The sequence below is a fragment of the Cibotium barometz genome, chromosome 18, assembly GCF_041138505.1.
Source record: "Cibotium barometz isolate CiBa-2024 chromosome 18, ASM4113850v1, whole genome shotgun sequence".
NCBI classification, from domain to species: domain Eukaryota; kingdom Viridiplantae; phylum Streptophyta; class Polypodiopsida; order Cyatheales; family Cibotiaceae; genus Cibotium; species Cibotium barometz.
The window spans coordinates 22,966,622-22,989,486 of NC_141063.1; the positions used below are offsets into that span (position 1 = coordinate 22,966,622).

Here is a 22,865-nt window from a genome sequence, read left to right on the forward strand (position 1 = left end):
AATAATAGGGGGTCAAGTGTGTACCTCAATGATCAGTCGTGATCTCCACGAGAGCCATTACCCAGGAGGAGGTACCAAGCCTAGCTCAGTGTCGATCAAAAGGTACCAAACCTAGCCCTTATAGTAGGGTTCGAGAAACTACTTTTTTGTGAACCTTACAACAATCATCTCACACAATAATAAGAGGAGATGACAATTTTTAAAGTGACATTTTATTTCTTCATAATGTTATTTAAATAAAAGGCCATGATCCACCCGAGTTCAAGTCCCACAGTTGGTCGTATATGCTCTACCGATGTTAATACCTCTCTCTCTCTCTCTTTCCCTCAAAGGTTGTGGCCCGCACATCTTGCCTCTTATCAGCCTACGAGCTCTCAGCCCCCCCCCCCCCCCCCCCCCCCCCCCCTTTCCTTTCCTCTTTCTTGAATTCGGCAAGCCCCGCCACTTGTCGCAGTGCCAGCAGCAAAGGGCAAAAGGGTCGCATTGCAGCCTGTCTGTCAGCTATTAGCGCCAGTAGATACTATTTTGCACTCGAATCCCTCTCACCGATTTACCCCCTCCCCTCCTCCCCTGCCCGCCCCCGCCACAAATCTTCAGATTTGCACTGTATTCCCTATTCTTTTTGGCTATTGAAACTTGAAAGATGATTTGGGTTATCTATTTGTACGCGCCGCAGGGATGATTGATATCTTCCCAGGCCCCTCCAGCAGAACTATAAGATGAATTGGGTCAGTAAGGCTGTGGAAACCTAGTATTTTCTTCATTTCAGAGCTTCCCTTGTACCCTCCATTTTAGGGTTTCAGTGAAACGCCCAGTAGAGGGGCGCAATTCGAGACCCCTAACGGAAGAATTGGGGTTTGGATAACTTACAGAGAAAGAAGCTATGGCAGGTTGCACGGTTGTGTGGTTTCGGAGAGATCTGAGAGTCGAGGATAATCCTGCCCTGGTTGATGCTGTGAGAGCAGGTACTGTGGTTCCGGTCTTCATATGGTCTCCCGAGGAGGAAGGCCAGTTTTTGCCTGGCAGGGTCTCCAGATGGTGGCTGAAGCAGAGCCTCATTCACCTCAATGACTCTCTCAGGAGCATGGGAGCCCCTCTGGTGATGAGACGAGCCCGCAATGCCCTTGCCGTCCTCCTGGAGATTGTCAAGGCCACAGGAGCAACTCACGTCTTCTACAACCACCTCTACGGTAAGCTCTCCATGTGGGCTGTTTGGAAGTTTTGCCTGGCCGGATTAGACTCATCCCCACCTCTACTGTGAGCACACAGGGGGTTATTTTTGCACAGATTAGGCCCATTACTACCTCTCCAGTAAACACTAAGTGGGTTGTTGATGATCGTACCTGCATAGTTTAGGCTACTCACTCCTATATTGTAAGCGGTACATGGGTTCTTTGATTTCTAGTTACTGTCACTTATTGACCTTCAGCTGATCCTGTCTGGTTCAGATGACTGATCTTTACACTTCTTCTATAAGCCTTCAGTGGGTTTTTTTGTATGTATCTCTTCCTAAGTATTAAGTGGACTTGATGAGCAAGTAACAACTGGCTGCCTAGATGATGGGCGTTACCTACCCCTATTTAAACACTACGTGGGTTCTTGTGTTCCAAGTTTTACATGGGTTCATCATTACTTACCTGTATAGATTAGGCACATGTCCTCCTCTATGCATTTAGAGCATGTAACTTGCGGATTTTACCTGTCTGCATTGATAAGGAGTCCGATTCATTTGTCTGTATAGGAACATCCCCTTCACATAAAGGTCTTACTTATGATCTCTCTTGTTCTTTCCTCCAGATCCTGTATCGCTTGTGCGCGATCATAGAGTGAAGCAGGGACTCTCCCAAGCGGGGATCATTGTGAATACATTCAATGCAGACTTGCTTTACGAGCCATGGGAAGTCAATGATGAGCAAGGCCAGGCTTTCACAACCTTTTCTGGGTTTTGGACAAAGTGTATGGACATGCCTAATGAGCCAGAGGCTCCTCTTTTACCTCCTAAACGCTTGTCAAGGTTCTCAGGTATGAGCCAGCAAAGGACACCATCTCAACAAAAGCCATCTTTTTCTGTGGAGGTGAGATTATGGTAACAAAAAATGTTATTTGCTTGCAGGAACCATTTTCAGTTGTTCCATTGAGGACTTGGAACTTGAGGATGAGTCAGACAAGGGCAGCAATGCTTTGCTAGCACGAGCCTGGGCTCCTGGGTGGGCAAATGCCGACAAAGCCCTGGAGGCCTTTGTAAATGGACCATTAATGGAGTATGCTGTTAACAGGCAGAAAGTAGATAGTGCTACGACTTCTTTGTTATCTCCACACTTGCACTATGGGGAGCTAAGTGTCAGGAAGATATTCCATAACGTTCGCATGAAGCAGGTCCTATGGGTTAAAGATGGCAAGCGAGAAGCGGAAAACAGTGTGAACATGTTTCTCAGGTCTATTGGATTTAGAGAGTACTCAAGGTATCTCAGTTTCAACTTTCCTTTCACCCACGAACGGTCCTTGTTATCAAACTTGAGGTTCTTTCCATGGCGTGTTGATGAAGGCTACTTCAAGGCGTGGAGGCAGGGCAGAACTGGGTATCCTTTGGTGGATGCAGGCATGCGGGAACTATGGGCTACTGGATGGTTGCATAATCAGATTCGTGTTATTGTCTCCAGCTTCTGTGTGAAGTTTTTGCAGCTTCCATGGCGTTGGGGAATGAAGTACTTCTGGGATACTCTCTTGGATGCTGACCTTGAGAGTGATGTTTTGGGATGGCAATACATTTCAGGCAGTTTGCCAGATGGTCACGAATTAGATAGGATTGATAATCCTCAGGTTGGCCATTTGATCCTTACATGGTACTAGGAGTTTGCTTTTGCACTGCTTTTTAGGTCAGTTTCTATGACACTTAATTTTTTCATGTTTATTGGAGCAGATCGAAGGATACAGATTTGACCCCTTTGGAGAGTATGTGCGGCGATGGTTGCCTGAGCTGTCACGGTTGCCCACTGAGTGGATACATCATCCATGGGATGCACCTCCACGTGTGCTTCGTGCTGCTGGAATTGAGCTTGGCTCAAATTACCCTAGGCCAATTGTGGAGATTGCAGCATCTAGAGAGCGCCTCGAGCAAGCACTTGCAGACATGTGGGCAATTGAGGCAGCCAGCAAGGCAACCTTGGCAAATGGTCTGGAAGAAGGTTTGGGGGACACTATAGAAGTGCAAGGAACTTGTAATGCTTTGCCTTCTGACAACATGGACATAGACAGAGGTCCAGCAGCCTCTGGAGTAGGAAAAGCCTCTATGTTGATAAGATCACCTCACGATCAGATGGTTCCAAGCATGCCCATCGAAGCAGGAAGAATGGTGACGGGGGTTGTTCCAAGCTATGCATTTAAGCGTGCGCGTGCAGTGCAAGGTGCTCCAAGGGAAACACATCTAAATGAACGTGTCCTTGCTGGACAGGCACAGGGGCACAGGTTGATGCCACCACCACTGGCTTTGCAGATTGGGAATGATGATACACATTCCACAGCTGAATCTTCATCTGCACGGCATCGGGCTGTGGCTGTTGGTCTTCCAGTCTGGTCACAGTACATTCCTGCTCGTCCACCAATGCGTCAGGATGACTCTCAAGTGCCTTTAGTACCAGATCTGCATCATGGAGTTTTATCCAGGAGACATCCACATTCACTGCCAATGGTGAACCTCGAGGCAGCCAAGGTAATTTTGAGCGAAAAGTTTCTCTTGTAGAAATATCAACAACATAAGTTTGAAGGCAATATTAGGCTGGATAAAGAATGAACATTCATGGGCAGGGAGTTGGATGGGAAGATTGCCTGTCCATCCTTGATGGGCAGCCATGATTGATGAACGGCCTTTTTATTGTGTAATTTCTACTTATATTTAACATTTTCTAAACTTCTTATTGTTGGACCTGCAGACAAGCTCGCTTTCAGTGTGAATACATGCCCAATGTCGTCGAGCAAGGGTCTGTGGCTATTTCGTGGTGTTGTGGAGGCTAGAAGCAAAGCCCACGTCCAAGCATTGGCTCTGTGCTCAATATTCTTCCAAGAAAGGATGTGAAAATTGGAGGACAGTGGCTATTGGCTCTTATTCCAAGCAGAGGTTGTCTGTGACTTATGGTGCGTTTGTCCAAGTAGAGAGCTCAGAGTTGGCTTCCTGCTCACTGAACCCAGAAGAAAGATGGGTAACCATGATATCACGAAACTGCAGTTGAGGTCTCTGAAAGGCTTTGTGGTATGGTTAGCTAGCACAATATGCACAATTCACATTCTCTGTAGGCCCTACAACAGACACCCTGCAAGAACTGAAACTTAGTTTTTAGGAAAAGTTTGTAAAGCTCAAGCTAGGAGTGAGTGTCTATTTAGGGTGGTATGTCCAGGTTGGGTGGTTCTTTCTATTTACTTTAACTTAGAACATGAACCAATATTCTTGTTAGGGTGAAGGGTGGGGTTGGCCTCTTTACAAGCCGGAACTTAATGCCGTGCTTGCCTGTACTAAGAAGGTATGCGCCCTTTGTGCGACTATTTCTAACAGATTAATGGTGATTGTCAATGTGTGGTTCGGAACTGGAATAACATATACCCTAATTTAGTGTGTACTTCTGGTGCTTGATATGCCCTTGGTATTCTTAGCACGAGTATGTGATTTATTCTATTTTTATTGGATTGTCTTCATTGATATTGCTGTTTGACCTTGAATTTGGATATCTGCATTGAGGCCCTGTTTGTTACTTCATCTACATGGTAGCAGAACATGTATAAGGGATGACGAATTTTATGAGCCAGGTTTACACGGATTTTTGATGTCAGTAGTCACCTTCTCTTTTTGAACTGCATACTGAAAGGACTTTGATGCATATGTTTACAGTTGAAGTGGTATAGAGAGTGAGAGCAAGCTTACAGGTGAGCCATTTTGTATACACTCATGTGACGGCTTTTGAGTCAAGATAGTGGAGGACAGTGGAGGGTAGGATCATGGTAAGGATGCAAGTTGAGTAGAGGAACAAGACGGGGGAAATTTACACATAGGCTCACATGCAATCACATGTCATACGCAGTGCTCCGCTCCAGTAAGCAAACCATCCAAACATACATTTCCCACACAAAACACACCCAACATGATTCAATATCATGAAAGGAACCACTTTATATGCCACGGTGTTTTGAAACAACATTAGAAAAGGAGAAGGCAGGCATGTAATGCTTCCTACGTTGTTACATAAGAGGAGAGATGGCAGGCCTGGCTGGTAGTGTTTCCTAGGCCATATTTCTGCCATCCACATATTTGCCTCTTACCACATGAATGTTGACTCTCACTTAAAACACCAAGTACTGTAATTGGCATATGAGTTGTTCCTCTTCTTTGTTTTGAAAACTGATTTGAGGGACAATTGAGTCTGTCATTCCACTCAACACAGAGTGAAGTAGTATAAGACAAGCTACAAAGTGGCATTAATTGATTGATGGAGGCCAACTACAGCAAAAAAGGAAAACTTATTCAAACGTCTAAGGCATGTCATGGCCTGGTTTCTCGAGTTCGTCATGATAAGAGGCCAAGGAGTGTTTTCTGAGAGGCAAGAACTTACGTGACGAGGGGTAGTTGTGCCTTGATGCCAAAAACTTATCTATAATTTTCTTCACACCATCTTTTTGGTGCAAAATTGCTCCCATCCTCAATATATTATGCATGGGATCTTGTGATTATGAGGCTCTTTTCCATGATGTGAGTTCAAATCTAGGCTTTTTTTGCCCCTGCTGCTGACCCCGACCCCAACCCCGAGCACGCCACAAGGTGTGCGATAAAGGAACAAACCTCTCACAATTTTCTTTTAAAAAAAGAAACATTGGATGGGATCTTTTGGAGGGACAACAATTGGAAGGCCTTGCTGAAGCTAACGTACAATGTAAACTTGGAATTATTGTGGGGGTAGTAAAGGAGTGAGGTGGCAACACATGCCGTCCTTTGACTTGGGGGGTTGCATAGGAGCTAGGTGACAACACATTATCGTATAGGAGCTGTTTGTTGCTGTGCTCCTATCTGGTTTTAACATCACCCCCATATTTAATATCTTTTTGGCTGCTTTCAATTTGTGCTTCTCTTGATTGCTTTCAATTGTTGCTCTCTGCTTTCTCTCTCTCATGTGTGCCTTCTTTGTGTAATTGCTGCAGAGTCTTCACAGCAGGATCATCTGCTAATTTGAGAGGTTGGGCTATGTGGGTGCTACCCCTCTCACCACACCGTTGTGTGTGGTCATTGTTGTTGCCAAGTTGTGAGCTTGAGTCGCTTGCACCGTTGGATCCGACACCAGCTTGTAGTCGTTGATAAACATAGACATTCCCTCTAGCGTCTATGCTCTTGTGTTCTCATGAGGGTTGTGGAAGCATGTAAAGTTAAAGACAATTTAGGGTTCTTCTGTCGCATTCTGTTGAACTCCTAGCTCCATCTTCTGGTCATTGGCATGTATGTTCTTGGCATGGACACGGGTTGATGTCCGTAGGCCAAAGGACATAAGCACTTAGCTACTATTGAGAGATCTAGACAATTATATGTGTATGGATAATTGGATGGTTGCAAGCTAAGGGTGCTCAGACCTGTCCCATCACCCTTACAAGCCTTTTTATATAATAGCTAGTGTGAGCAAAAAAAAAAAAAAAAAGAAACTTTTTCGTATGTATATTGTTTAAGGGCGGCTCGGTGGTGGTGCTGGTAGAGGACGTATCTAGGAGACTTCCACCAGCCCTTCGCATAGCTCAGGGGAATCCCGTTTTTGTGCCCTTATCTAGCGTCGAGACACTAGGTTCGCACGTTGGTGTGGATGTGCATTCAACTAACAAAGAGCATTCAACACATGGTGCAGCTTTTTTCACAATCCATGTTCCACTTATTGAGGTAGTTCTCTATTTTATTGTATCAACAATTTCTTCAAAACATTCTTTGTGCATTTGGTAGATATCTCATTAAAAAACGTTGATCTTTTGTGTAGGCATCAAAGTCTAGGACTACCGATCCAGTCCCATCTCATACTATTGAGAGTCTCACACAACAAAGCTCTAGTAGGCAAGAGCAGAGCTCCAACAGGCAAGAGCAAATCTCCACCACCCGAGAGCAGAGCTGGATCAGTCTAGAGAGAGCATGCGAGAGTGTAGTTGGAGGATAAGAGAGGGTGTCTTTTTGATACGAGGTGACAAGGCATCGGATCGTAGAGCATTGTTCTAAGCACCATTTCCATCAGATACGACTGGTAGTTCGTATCTGATGGACCCCTCTCACCACGCAAACGTCATCTGATGGCAATGAAAATTTGCAAGCATGGTTGATGAGCCTAGACCCACATGCTTGTAAAGTTTCATCGCCATCAAACGACATTTGGTTGGTCAAGTGGGGCCCAGTGTCCAAAATTGAAGTCTCTTAGTGCTCAAGAGGCTAGGAAATATATTGCTCTTCCTCATACCCAACTTCCTCTGATGGTGATGAAACTTTGCAGGCATGGGGGGTGGCCTAGCTCCACATGCCTGCAAAGTTCCATCACCATCGGGCGACGTTTGGTTGGTCAAGTGGGGCCCAATGCCCAAATTGAAGTCTCTTAGTGCTCAAGAGGCTAGGAAAAATCTCGCTCTTCCACATGCCATCATATCTAAACGTTGTCCAATGAGGATAGGCATGTGGGGTGGGCCTAGCCCCATATGAGCGCAAAGTTTTATCACCATCGGGCGACATTTGTTTAGTCAAGTGGGGCCTAATGTCTAAAATTAAAGTCTCTTAGTGCTCGAGAGGCTAGGAAAAATCCCGCTTTTCCACATGCCATCATATCCAAACATCATCCAATGGTAATAAAACTTTGCAGAAATGGGGGGCTAGGTCCCACTCCCATGCTTGTAAAGTTTCATCACCATCGGGCGCGATGTTTAGTTGGTCAAGCAAGGTCCAGTGTCCAAATTTGAAGTCTTTTAGTGCTCGAGAGGCTAGGAAAAATCCTACTCTTTTGCAGGCCATCATCCCCAAGCGTCGTCTAATGGCAATGGAACTTTGGAAGCATGGGGGGTGGGCTTAGCCCCATATTTTTGCAAAGTCTCATCACCATCGGGCGACATTTGGTTGGTCAAGTGGGGCCTAGTGCCCAAATTTAAAGTCTGTTAGTGCTCGGATTAAGCTTGTGGAGGCCATGGCTACCCAGAACAAGGAAAGGGTGGCAAGTATAGCATCGTAGCTAGCAGGGGTGGCAAAAGACCTATCTGAAAAGAGGGATAGGTTGTTAAGGGCCAAAGGGGCTTCCAGCCCTGTTGTAAAGTTCTTGGTTGAGATAGAGTCTTTGAAAAGGTAGCTTATAGGCTTGAAAGAGACAGTTGTGCTGGATGTGGTAGAGATTAGGAAAATCGAAGGTAAATCTGAATTCTGCCAAATGGGCATGCAGTTCCATGGGGGTTGATGCAGAGACATTGTCGGCGACCATGATAGATGACTTATCAATACAGAAGGCTACTATGGGTAAAATCAAATTATGCCAGATGGGTATGCAATTCCGTGGGATTAATGTGGAGATGTTATCTGCCATGATGGATGATTTAACAATGCACAAGGGTACTATGAAGTTTCTACAGCAGGTAGAGGAATTAAAAGTAATTTTGAAATACTTGATTTATATATTTATGAAAGTACTTTGAGTATTTTTGTAAGTGTTTTGAGTACTTTTGCAAGTACTTTGAGCACTTTGATAAGTTTATGAGTACTTTTGTAAGTATTTAGAGTACTTTTGCAGGAGCTTTGAGTACTCCAAGCTCTTTGAGTACTTTTGCAAATTCTTTGAGTACTTTTTCAATTGCTTTGAGAACTTTTTCAATTGCTTTGAGAAAATTTTCAAGAACTTTGATAAATTTTTACGGCACTTTGAGTATTTTTGCAAGTGCTTTAAGTACTTTAGCAAGTTCTTTTAAGTACTTCCAATTTTTTTGCAAGTACTTTGAGTTTTTCTGCAAAAACTCTCAATCCTTTGGTAAGTACTTTGAATACTTTTTCAAGTACTTCTGTAAGTACGATGAGTACCTTTCGTTTTTCTACAAGTACTTTGAGCACCACTACAAGTCTTTTGAGTACTTTTGCAGTACTTTCAGTTTACAAGTACTTTGAGTACTTCCCCAAGTGCTTTGAGTTTATCTACAAGTACTTTGAGTTTATCTACATGTACTTTAAGTACTTTTGCAAGTACTTTGAGTACTTCTACAAGTCTTTTGGGTACTTAAGCAAGTATTTTGAGTTCTTAACTAAGTACTTCTACAAGTCTTTTGGGTACTTAAGCAAGTATTTTGAGTTCTTAACTAAGTGCTTTGGATTTTTCTACAAAAATTGAGTACTTCTACGAGTACTTTAAGTACTTCTACAAGTACTCTGAGTGCTTTTGCACGTACTTTGAGTACTTCTGCAAATATTTTAAGAATATTCGCATTGTGTCCAAGAAAGGAGGTATATTTCTTTGCATGCATTACTTGTATTATTAGTATTAACAATCTATGTATAACAACATACCGGGGTTGACTCTTTGCTTTTGGTTACAGGTCCACTTGAAAGGGAGAGAACCATTAGGGGAATTTTAGACTCAACTTTGGGCCCTCTAAGAAGTGCCAACTAAGCTTAGAGAGAGAGAATCCAAAAAGCCTAAAAAATAAGGTGAAATTGATTTTGGCGTATTTTCTCTTGGCATTTTCTTGAGATATAAAAGATATATTTCTATTCTTAAATATACATAAAAATGATAGAATATTGCCAGTTCTCAAAGTCTTCAATCTGTTCATGTACTATATGTACTACGTGAATAATGAATTGGTCAATTCTCCAAGTTTAATGGCTTATATCTCAAAATTTCTACGTACAAGCTGAAATAGAATATTTCTTGAAATTTGAACCAAGGATCATCCAATAATAGTCCAAAAATAGTTCGAGTTCCCTCCTTACAAGAAATTTCACCTCAAATTTTGAAGGTTTTCGACTTCCCTCCCTGCAAGAAACTTTACCTCAAATTTTGAAGGTTTTACATATCAAAGTTTGCAGGTATTGGTACCTTCAAAATCAAGGTTTTTCTTGCAAATTATTTGGACTCTTTACTTTTTTTAACTATTTTGGCACCTTTCTCTTTCTATTCAAATTTTTCTACTAATCAAGAGCAAGGAGGAACAAGAGAGAATCAAGAGGATGACAGAGGGATCAAGAACAAGGAGGAATACAGAGAAAAGAGACATTTACAACCTACACATCGAGCTTGAACATGAATATGAACCTCTAAGTAAAAGGAATAAACCTAATAATTTGTGTACTGCTTCTAAAGAAATGTTGAGGATGCAAGGGAAGAAAAACATAGATTTATGGATTGATGGAGGTTATATCCAAAAGACCCTTTTACAAACTCCACACCCCCATTTAGGAATACGACATCTCTGCTCTTAACTTTGTTGGAGATGGCTATAATGGGCTCCTAGGATATACACATCATTTGGAAGCAATAAGCAATGTTCTTAAATTAGAAAGAGATTTGTTTGAGAAGGAGAACATTCATTTGAAGAAAACCATGGAGAATTGTGTGCAGAAGTTATTAAGCAATAAGGAAACCATTTTAGGGCTTGAAAAATAAATGTTTGAATTAATGTTACCATATTATAGTAGTGATGTGTGTGAACACACTTAGGACCGCCGGGGCACTTTTTCCCTCACTAGGAGGTTTTTTCCCCCGTGCATTGTATATACGCCCATTATCTTCTAGGGCTTGTTATCTTTCATTTTTGGCACTCATAATACACTACTGTGTTGTGCTCAAGCTTCCTCATCTTCTTGAAGTTGTGTGTGCATTCCTGCAACCCTAATTCCAACAATTGGTATCAGAGCAGGCTTCCTCCTCCCGGGCAGCATCACCGGCACCTGCCGCTTCATCTCCTCCGATTGCGACGAGGTTTCACGAGCGTCTGCAAGTTAGTATATGCCGTGGGGGGGCCCGTAGGGCTCGTTCGTTTCAAAATTTTGATCTGAAGTCATTTCGCCCTCCGTTTTTGCATTCCAAGTACTGCGCAGGCAAAATCGTCCTACTGTGCAGATTTTCTGTCAAGATTAAAATCTGCAGGACAGGTGCCCATTCGTCTGTTTTGGGCTGTGCTACATAGCACAGGTCGATTTTATACAGGTTTACCTCTTACAGACAGCATTTACATCTAGTAGTACAGTCATTGGCCATGGCTGACAACAATGATGTATTCCGCATGTTGGCTGCTGAGGATAAGTTGGATGGCACCAACTATCCATTGTGGGCATATATGATGCGACATGTATTGGTAGCAAAGGGGTTATGGAACATTGTGCAGGGTATTGATGCACGTCCTATTGTGGCTGGGAATGCTGCAAACACATCAGAAACAGGTACTGTTGATGATGGTGCAGGCACAAGTGCTGTAGCAGCTGTTCGAGAACCACCACTTTCAGCAGAGCAGATTCGTTGGGATGGTAGAGATGCGCAGGCTCATGCCTTGATTGCGCTGTCTGTCAAACGTACCATTATCCCACATATTCGCTCCTGCAGGACTTCTAAGGATGCTTGGGATGTACTTGCCACATTGTATCAGGCAAGAAATGAGGCTCGTGTTGCTTACCTCCGAAAACAGTTGGAGAGTGAGCATATGAACGAAGGTGATTCTATGGATAGCTTTTTGACAAAGATCAAGGATTTCAAAGAGCAGCTCATTTCTGCAGATGAAATCCTGTCAGACAGTTCACTTGTGCAGACTGTTTTGAATGGTCTACCAGATTCTTATCAGGGTTTTGCTTCCACTCTTCGCTTGATGATGAAAGGCAATCCCAATGCCTTATCATTTGAGGAGTTAGTTTCTGTTTTGCTGCAAGAAGACCAGTCAAGGCAAAACAGGAATATTATGCGTGTCGCAGATCAAGCTTTCGTTGCTAGTCAGAGAAGCGGGAAAGGTAAAGCTGGCTTTTCTTCTAGTAAGCAGAAATCTGCAAATGCTGCGCAACCAAAGAAGGAAGACAAAGATGAGAAGAAGGGTGACAAACAGAAGACATTTTGCAAGTACTGTAAGGGAAATGATCATGTCATCAAAGCGTGTCCTAAGCTGGCTGCGAAAGAGGCTAAGAAGAAAGAGGCTGGTATGGCTGTTGCAGATGCCTCTCCTTCTAACAATGAATCTGCTAATGTTGTGCAAGATACAGAATGGGCATTCAATGCGCAGTGCAGTTATGACCCATCTTTGCATGACACATGTATGTCTGCAGTAGATTCAGATGTATGGTACTTTGACAGTGGTGCCACTAAGCATATCACCTCGCAGCGCAGTTTATTCACTTTCCTTGAGTCTGCTCCCACAGGGAATACTGTCACTTGTGCCAATAACTCCTCTTATCCCGTTAAAGGAGTTGGACAGATTGTGCTGAATGTTGCAAATTGCAACACCTTTACACTTTTTGATGCATTGTATGTGCCAGGGATCAAAAAGAATCTGCTGTCAGTCTCCGCATTTGCCAAAACAGGTTTGGTTGTAAAATTTGTGGATGACAGATGTACTGTTCATGATCTCTCTTGTGGTGACATCATTGTAGCATCTGGTTCACTATGTCGAGGGCTGTATAAGCTCAATATGGATGGCAAATGTGTAGAGGATTCAGCATGTGCTATTATGGATACGCAGGCTATTTCAAATGCAAAACTGTGGCATGCACGTTTTGGTCATCTGAATTTTGCAAGTTTGCTGCGCCTGCAGAAATCTGAAATGGTGTCTTCTTTGCCTAAGCTTGAGGCACCTGTCAAGCATGTTTGTGAGGGCTGCATATTGGGTAAAATGCAGCGTGCTTCCTTTCCCAAAGATGGATCAGTGAGAGCTGAACGCAGATTGCAGCTTGTTCACAGTGATGTTTGTGGTCCCATGCAAACTCCATCATTTGGAAACTACCTTTACTTCGTGACTTTCATTGATGATTTTACCAGGCATGCATGGGTATATCCTTTGAAGGCAAAGTCCGAAGTGTTTTTGTGCTTCAAACAGTTTTTGGTTATGGCTGAAAATGTGTCAGAAAGTAAGATGGGCACCCTCCGTTCAGATCGAGGGGGGGAGTATATGTCTTCAGAATTTAATGCATTTCTGGCTGAGCGTGGGATAAAACACCAATGTACAGTGCCGTATACACCACAGCAAAATGGTGTGGCTGAGAGAAAAAACAGGTCTCTCATGGAAATGGCAAGATGTATGGTTAAGAGTCAAAGTCTACCACATGGTTTTTGGCTTGAGGCTGTCATGTGTGCCACTTATGTACTAAACAGGTGTCCCACCAAAGCATTACAGGTTGTCACTCCATATGAGGCTTGGCATAGCCGCAAGCCATCTGTTGGCCATTTACGTGTTTTTGGTTGCCTGGCATATGCATTAGTGCCTGTGCAACATCGCAGAAAATTGGATGACAAAGCTGTCAAATGTATTTTTGTTGGATATAGTGCTGAGAGCAAAGGCTATCGTTTGTATCATCCACAGACAAAGCGCATTTTGGTTAGCCGTGATGTTGTATTTGTGGAAGATGCAGTTCAGCCCTTGGTTTCATGTACTAAGGAGACAGATATCAGCTCACGTGATGTCTATGATACATTGTTGCCTCTTTTCAGTGGTGCACAGTCAAGTGCAATACCTCATGAGGCAGTTTTTCAGCCTATGCAGGTTTTAAATGATGGCACAGATCAGCCTATATCTGATGCAGATGTGCATGATGCACTTGAGGATGAGAGACAAGAGATTGAGGGCTCTAGGAACATGCCTAGATGGCTGGTGCAGACTTTGCGTGACAGCAAGTTGGATGCCCCTTTGTCTAGTCGCACTCGTTCTGGCTCTCATGGTGCCTCTTATGCGTCAGATTGTTATGCATTGGCTGTTTCTAGTATGTGCGATGAAAGTGAGCCTGTTTCATTTGATGAGGCACAAAGTTCAGAAAATTGGATGGCTGCTATGCAAGCAGAATACGATGCTATTATGAAGAATAGTACATGGTCTTTATGTGACTTGCCCCCTGGCAAGAAGGCCATTGGCACTAAGTGGGTATACAAATTGAAGCGTAAGCCTGATGGCACAGTGGATCGCCATAAGGCTAGGCTTGTTGCAAAAGGTTATGCTCAAGAGAAGGGCATTGATTTTGATGAGACTTTTGCTCCCACATGTCGTATGACCACTGTTCGTAGCATCTGTGCATTAGCAGCTCATAATGGTTGGAATGTACATCAGCTGGACATAAAGACTGCGTTCTTAAATGGAGATTTGCATGAGGAGGTGTATGTATCGCAGCCTCGTGGTTTTGTTCAAAGAGGGCAGGAAAACAAAGTGTGCAGGTTAAAAAAGGCTTTATATGGTTTAAAGCAAGCTCCACGAGCTTGGTATGAAAAAATACATGCATATTTGACTGCACATGGGTTTCAGAATAGTCCAACAGAAAGCACTTTGTATGTTAAACGTGTGGATGGTGTACATCTAATCATTGCTCTCTATGTCGATGACATGCTGCTCACAGGACCAAATGAGAGTCATATTGCTGATTTTAAGGTTGATTTGAATGCCTCTTTTGAGATGTCAGATTTGGGGCATTTGCATCATTATTTGGGGATACAATTTAAGCAGTGTGATGGAGGTATTGCTTTGTGTCAGACAAAGTATATTGAAACATTGTTGCGGAGATTTGGCCTTGAAGACTGCAAGCCTATTGCTACTCCAATGGAGACAGGTTTGAAGTTGAGTCTTCATGATGCTGGAGATCACTTTGATGTCACACTCTATCAGACAGCTGTTGGTTGCCTCATTTATGTATGCATTACGAGGCCAGACATTCAGTTTGCAGTCTCACAGGTGAGCAGATTTATGCATAGCCCAGGCATTAAGCATTGGCAGGCAGTGAAGCGTATCTTTCGCTATTTGAGTGGTACTCGGCATCTTGGGTTGTTTTATCCCAAGGGGGGATCATTGCCGCCAGATTTACATGTTTTTTCAGATTCTGACTGGGCTGGTTGTTATGACACACGCGTGTCCACGAGTGGTTTTTGCTTCATGCTTGGAAGCTCATGCATATCATGGTTGAGCAAGAAGCAACCTACTGTGGCCACTTCTAGTTGTGAAGCTGAGTACAGGGCAGCTTTCACAGCTACGGTTGAGTGTGTGTGGCTCAGACGCCTTATGGCTGATTTGGGTGTTGGGCAGCCATCTGCCACCACCATCTTCACTGACAGTCAGAGCGCATTGGCAGTTGCGCGGAACCCAGTGTTCCATGCTCGTACGAAGCACATTGAGGTGCACTACCATTATGTCAGGGAGAGACTCTCTGCAGGAGAGATCAGTTTGGCTTATGTGCCAACACAGGATAACCTTGCAGACCTTTTCACAAAGGCTCTGCCTCGTGAGAAGTTCGAAGCTTTTCGCAAAGCTTTGGGCTTACTCCCTTTTGTGGATTCGTCCACATAGCTAGACACTTCCCTATACATGAGTGCTAGCTCTTGTTCACCGCATCACTCCAGGGGGGATTTGTTACCATATTATAGTAGTGATGTGTGTGAACACACTTAGGACCGCCGGGGCACTTTTTCCCTCACTAGGAGGTTTTTTCCCCCGTGCATTGTATATACGCCCATTATCTTCTAGGGCTTGTTATCTTTCATTTTTGGCACTCATAATACACTACTGTGTTGTGCTCAAGCTTCCTCATCTTCTTGAAGTTGTGTGTGCATTCCTGCAACCCTAATTCCAACAATTAAGACATAAGCAGACCTCATTAGGTCTCTGTAGACGACAAAAGAAACTAAGGGATATTGAGTAAATGAAGCTAGGAGGTGGTGCTTTCAAGAAGCGAATACATGCAATCAAGTAAGCTCCTTTCTATTAATTGGTTTATTGTTTCTATTGTGATATTTTATGAATAGCAATCATTATTGCATATGTGTAACCAACCACCACAGGGAGCTGGGGTGCCGCCTGAGCAAATTCTGAGAGAGCGACTTCGTGAAGAGGTCCACCGTACTGTCCTCCGTCGAACAGAACTCCAGCAAGATGTCATCAGCAACGATCTGTTCACGAACAAAGTGCCTCTGGATGACCATGGGTTCCTCCAGTGGAAGCCCAAACCTGCAATGTAACCTCCTCCTGCTCCATAAAACTGCTCCTGGGCCATAAGTAGATCACCTCGTGTCCGGATCTCCTCCCCAAACTGAGTCACTCCAACCGTGGAGTCGGACTCCATCCAACAATCCCCCTCCTGTGTACAAGAGTCCATGATCCTTCGCATGCCGCAAAAAACCATGCAAAGAATTTTGATGTTTTGCATTGGGTCTTTCATAAGACATTAATACCCGAGATCATCAGCGCGAGCAGAGAAATGGCAAAATCTTGGATGTGGAAGTCATGGGACAATATAAGGTGGAGTGGCATATGGCGGGTGATCTTAAAACTCTAAAATGTATGCACAATATGTCAAAGGGTGCTAATTCAAAAAGTCCCTGCTTATATTGCATGTGTAGTACAAAGGTGTTTGTGTCCACATTTGTACAATGCATGCTCTTTGCAGAATCATTGAAAAACTCTTGTTTTTATACATACGTTTTGCATGGACTCTACAGCCCAATACATCAAAGGTTACATCCATCAAAGCACTAGAGAAAGTTCTATCAGTCATTGGTTTGCATGGTGGACATGCAAAAATTAAACAAGATGAAAAAAGGTCTAAGGATGGGAAGAATGTACCTAAGAAACCTTCCATTGGGGGTGTTAAAGCAAGAAGGTTTCTAATTGAACCAACACCAGAAGGTTGTAGAAGAAGACGATCGGTGCACATCGTAAAATACAATAGATGGAAGTGCGTTCACAATGTAGTAGTAGACCATGCAGACAATGGTCAAGCAAGAACACGGAAAGCCAAGGTGTGGAAATCTCTAGACACTATGTTTAAGTTCTATGACAAGAAAGTGTGGACAAAGGAGGACCATGAGATATTTCAAACGGTGCTAGATGAGTTTAAGAGATCAATGATTGATGCATGGATGGATCAACACATCACCCACTATATGGTATTAGATTGATTATGCATTGAACTAGTTTTTATACTGTATATTAAAAAATATACTAATTAATGTATTCTTTTATTCTCTTGAAGCATATTATATACCATCATACCCCTTGGTTTGCAAAGAAGTATGGTAGTTTATCAATATGGTCAACCCAGGGAATGGAGAAAACACATTATCAAGCATGCTTCGGGTATTTCAATCATACAAGACATGGTGGAGGAGCAGAAAAAGCTAACAGTTTAGAGGAATTACATCAGTGGACATATAGGAAGCTTGTACACAAAGCCAAAAAGAAACAACAGTTCAAAGCATCCCAAATTAATCAAGCAGTAAAACTTGTAAATAAAGAAAGAAACAAAGATATATGGAGGAGATCTAATGCAAGTATTAATAAGCATGCAGAATGGCGAGGAACAAAACAAAGAAATGGGAAAGAAACAGCAGTTCAAAGCATCCCAAATTAATCAAGCAGTAAAACTTGTAAATAAAGAAAGAAACAAAGATATATGGAGGAGATCTAATGCAAGTATTAATAAGCATGCAGAATGGCGAGGAACAAAACAAAGAAATGGGAAGATTTGGATATCCATAGATCCATGATTAACATTTCAAATTCAGAAATGATCATATGCAAAACTATCATGACATTACACGAGAGAGAATATTATTACAAGAGATAGGAATATACTACTACTCCTTAACCTGCTCACTAACATCCTCGGGTGCATGAAGCCTTGCCCTTTTTGAAGATGGCTCTCCAACATCCTGTAAATAACTGGCAAACTGGAGGAACCCTCGGTTTTGTGAATATGAGAAGCTCCCTTTTGCCATAATCACTTAGCACATTTGGATCCTTAATCCCACACACCAATCCATAAGCAGTATAGGCTAAGTAATATTTACTCCTTAGTGCATAGACTCCAGGGCCCTGCCCAAAGATTCGTGATGCTAACTGCTTCTCCAAAAGCATGACTTTGTCTACATTCCACCTGATGACGGGATATGCCCCAAGGTATCTAGATAATGTCTTGATTGCAAACAAAGGAAATTCTGCATTGTCTTTTGAGAATTTCTTGTGGAATATAATGAATTGTGGAAACTTCAATCGGTTTATGTACTCTCCCAGTGCTGAGTCCACCATTCCGAGTCCTCTCACGCGTTTGCCTGCTCTGCGCTCGAGAAACTCATCCCAAACACAATCAGCTGCAAAACAATATTGTCGATGAGCCAACACAGCAAATAGAATAAGCTACTCAGCACGATAAAAAGTAATTAACAAGTTAACACACCTTCTGATTTTTGTCATTAACAAGTAAATCATCTGTCTATATATTGATTGTTGAGTTAGTGTCCCATGTGTGAAATATTAAGTCTTTGCTGAATAGCCTGACATTCTCCTTCAATGTGGGAAGGTTGGATTCATAGCTTTTTGCATCCTTGTACATCATAGATAATGTGTCGGCAGCAGCAGAATGGAACTCACTGTCCTTGACATTTGAATCCAATAAGAGATACTTATCCAAATCTGGATCCACAAAATCTTCATCTTCCTCAAGATTCTGTGCAATGATGGCCAGACAGTAGTCTTCCCTTATGTCAAAGACAGCTTGAATAGCTGTAATTAACAAATATTCTTTGTCACACCAATAGGAAATGTGGGGAGTAGTGGGGTTGGAATGTCCCTTGCTTCCTCTATCATAGAGGGCTACTTGTCACTTGTAACCACTAAGGTGTCTTCTCTTCTGAGCGCGTCAATATCCAACTGCTCACTTAAGTCCCTCTCCGTAGCCAAGTTTATCTCCTTCGCAATCTCTTGAAATTCATCTTCTGCCCTTGGAGGTTCCTCTGGCTTCTCCTCAATTTCTTCATTTGCAACTTCTTTATCCTCAAGCAGCACATGCAGGTAGAAGATAAATCCATAGTGGTAAGCAACAACGAGACGACACTTGCGATTGTGAATGGGGCACTTATTGTGTGTCTTCTTCTTATCATCTGGCACCTTTAAAACATCCATGTTTAACTTTTGTCTCAGGGTTGTTGAAGGCACAATATCATTACGCCGTCAAACGTGACTGTACCACTCAAAGTGGTCTGCTGAAATTGCTTCCCTTTCTTCTCAAGATACGAATGAGCAGAAATGATCATGTCTTTGATGGAGAAATTGAAATTAAACATGCGTGAGATTTCAGGATGGAGATGATGCTGTCGAACTTTATAAAGGAAGTTGAACAGCTTTTCATTTGGGGTTTCTTGATGAAGGCCAGCATCAGATTCAACCTCAATCCCGAAAGGTTCCATCTACAAGCCAGGAAATATGTCAGGACGACGAAAGTTCTGTGTAAGATAATAAAGGATTAGGTAAGATTAGTATAATGCGATAAGTGTTGGAGAAATCTCACCGACATCTCTAGTTGCGTTGTAGTAATTTGATGAAATATTAGTGAAAAAATGAAATTGCAAGGAAAAATGTGCCAAAATCACTGCAACGCGATACATGTGGGAGAATTCCCAAGGAGCCCTCTCTTCACGTTATAGTGATGTGATGCAATATTTCAAAGGCAATGACGATTGTAAGAAAAATCACTACAAGAACGACAGTAGGACAAATCACTATAACGCGATACGGGTGGGAGAGTTCTCACCGACTCCCCTCTTTGCACTGTAGTAATTTGATTAATTATTTGTAAGAAAAAAATCAATTTCTTAAAAATCTAAACGATGAAACCTTTGAAAATGCAAAAAAAAAGAATAACAGTAGGACAAATCACTATAACGCGATATGCTTGAGAGAGTTCGCAACCAAGACCTCTTCTCGCGTTGAAGTGATTTCAAGAAATTTATGCAAGCAAATTACCATTCTGGGCAAAATCACTACAACGCGATATGGGTACATTAGTTCTCACCGAGATCCCTCTTCGCGTTGTAGTGATTTGATGAAATATTTGGGAGAAATAAATTAAATTCTTAAAAATCTAAAGGCAGCAATCTTTGATGAAATATTTATAAAAACAATTATACAACTTGGGCCAAATTGAAACACGAAAGTATTTGAAAACATACCATGAAATTCATTGTGGGAGAGCAAGAAGCAACCAACAAAGTTGACTGTAGGAGAGCAAGAAGCAACGTGAAGGTGATGATTGCGAGAAAAATGCACGAGATGACTACGAGAAAAACTATACGAGAGCAAGAAGCAACGAATAATGAATGTTGGTCACCTTTATCCATGAAAACTAACGGTCTGTATACATGGCAGACATGCATGATGGCACACCACGTGCTCTGCGCACGTATGATGACACATGTCAAAAATTGATTGATCGTAATCATCATGAGTACGGCCCCACGTCCTTCTTCGCACGTGTGGACATGCACTTTTGCACGTGTGTCGTGCTTGTCCTCGGTAAATGTGGTTCTCGTCCTCGGTAAATGTTAAGTGTCCTTGTCTTTCGCCCCCGTTTCGTTCTGCCTCCTTCAGATGCACGTATTCCTCCGTCGTGCCTCATCTACGCCATCTCTGCGATTTATTAAGCAAGCGTCCATCACTTCAACATTTTTCCTACGTAATTCTTTGGTGAGATTTCAAGCAACACTCCTAGTCTTAAATGTTATATTCAATCATATATATCATGTTTTACCTACGTTCATTAGATATTGGGTCAAACGAAAGGCAATGTTTGACAAGTCACCACCACGCGAAGAATGAATTACGATTTTTTCTGATGTAGCCATATCGCATTATAGTGTTTTGGACATACTTTCTTGTCCTATACATTATTTTGTGTCGTGTATGTTATTTATGACTTATTTCCATGGCCTACTTTGTGAAATGAAACGCTCTATGCAAGAAATCACTACAGCGCAAGGAGGGTATGACGATTAGGTCTAATGTGCCTCTATCGCGTTGTAGTGATTTGGACCTATTTTATCGTCAAAGGTGTTGTTAGGTGTAATGTTCTTGTGTTATTTTGTCAAATGAAAGGGTCTCTTTGAGAAATCAATACAATGCGAGGAGTTGATGTAGATTTTGTCTGAAGTACCCATATCGCGTTGTAGTGATTTGAAGCTATTTCGTTATCCAAGTTAGCTTTTTCAGTAGTTTTTGTATTATTGTCCTATGTATTTATTGAGAAACTTATCATGTAACATTATGACTATTTTCAGATGGCACGTACGAAGAAGACCGCAAGGCTCTCATCTACAATTGAGGATCATCTACAGATGATCCTCAATCAGGTAGAGAAGCTAGTTCAGGAAAGAAAATGTCTGCACTGCGCTCAATGAGGAACCGCAGATACGGCCAACATAGATCCGTCCTTCTTGAACTAAGGAAGGTGGAGAAACATATGTTGCGGTTCCAAAGTTGCCATTCCAGCGCGTAGTCCGGTCTACATGCGGGAATTTTGGCATTAATATGCGTTGGTAGGCCTTTGCCCTAGGATGTTTGCAAGAGGCTGCAGAAGACTGGCTTGTTGAGTTTTTTCAAGATAGCTATGTCCTTGCCGCGCATGCACATAGAATCACTGTGATGCCAAAAGACATGAACTCGCTTCGTTTGCTCAGGTTTAGATATGACTGTATGCTGGAGCCCGTCCCACTTAGTGACAAGAGAATGAAGGGGATTTTGGAAATCCCGTCTCCTTTGACGAAGAAAGTTAAAATCACAGAAGTGACAGAGGCTAGTTATTCACATGACACAAGGCTTAATGCAAGGCTGAACGCACAAAGGATTGGTGACCAAGCCAGGATGCAGGAGCTCCAAGAATTGCGGTTGAAGAAAGTGGCTATTCGGGAAATGCATAAGTCGAATGTGAGAGCTTTGAGTTATTTTGTCTCCTCGTTTCTTCACGTTAGACTTCCGGTGCGAGGCACCACACAATTTTCCCTTTCGATGCAGAGGAGATTGATGTTTTATCCAATGTTTTAAGGGAGGTCAATGATAGAATTATCATAATAGTTCTAAGGTTTGCTATATCCTTTTCATCATCTTGATTGTAAAGTGGGTTGCTTGTCCAAAGTAACTAACATAATGTAATTTTCTTGTGCAGCTTGGTTATATCAAATCTCCCATTTGATGTTCAAAATCGTGTATATATTGTAGATTCCCTTCTTTCCTCGGTTCTTACTGCACAACATACTTCATTGGTTGATGTATGTTCGTGGTTTAGCTCGATAAATTTCGATGTAGCTCAAATAATTCTAATGGCATAAAATGAAGAGTAAGTGACATGCAATCTCATTTATAGTCTTAGTATTGCGACCTAAATTTACTATATATTTTTGATGTTACTTCTGATACTCCTAATTGCATGTTGTAGTTTACACTGGAGTTTGATCCTTTACGATATGGAATCCAAGACTTGTTACTTGGCCAATTCAGGTGAAGAATTCCATGGCATCGTGAGACAGTAAGTCCACACATTCATTATTTGTCTTGGGAAAGAAATGGATGGAGTCCAAGATGGCTTTGGGAGTGTGGGTAAAAGAGGGTGCCATAAGGCATGAACGGGCTAAGCAAGGCACCGATGCACGAAGCTCAATGGCATGGCAAAGGATCTTTGTGAGCATGTTTATGTATTGTACCTTACTTGTTACATTCTTGCAAGAGCTTTGGAGCTTAGTGTTGGTGAAGGCTTCAGCCTAGTGTGTTGGCTAGCCGGAAAGCAGCTTAGCGAGGATGGTGAGGGACACCTTGTTTGTGGTGATTTGTGAGCCTTCTCATGAGTGAGCAAGGAGAGCACACAAGCCAATAGCACCCATTTTAGGATGACTATGTCATCAAAT

General features: G+C 42.4%; 1 protein-coding gene across 1 annotated transcript; it reads left to right on the forward strand.

Moving 5' to 3' along the window:
* The first annotated feature begins 350 nt into the window (after positions 1–350).
* On the forward strand, positions 351–4,607 carry LOC147629082 (cryptochrome-1-like). Its single transcript, XM_086812328.1, has 5 exons — positions 351–1,190; positions 1,798–2,022; positions 2,114–2,820; positions 2,921–3,709; positions 3,930–4,607. The coding sequence occupies exons 1-5, from the start codon at positions 884–886 to the stop codon at positions 3,948–3,950; spliced, it is 2,049 nt and encodes a 682-aa protein (XP_086668454.1). The 5' UTR covers positions 351–883; the 3' UTR covers positions 3,951–4,607.
* Positions 4,608–22,865: the final 18,258 nt, after the last annotated feature.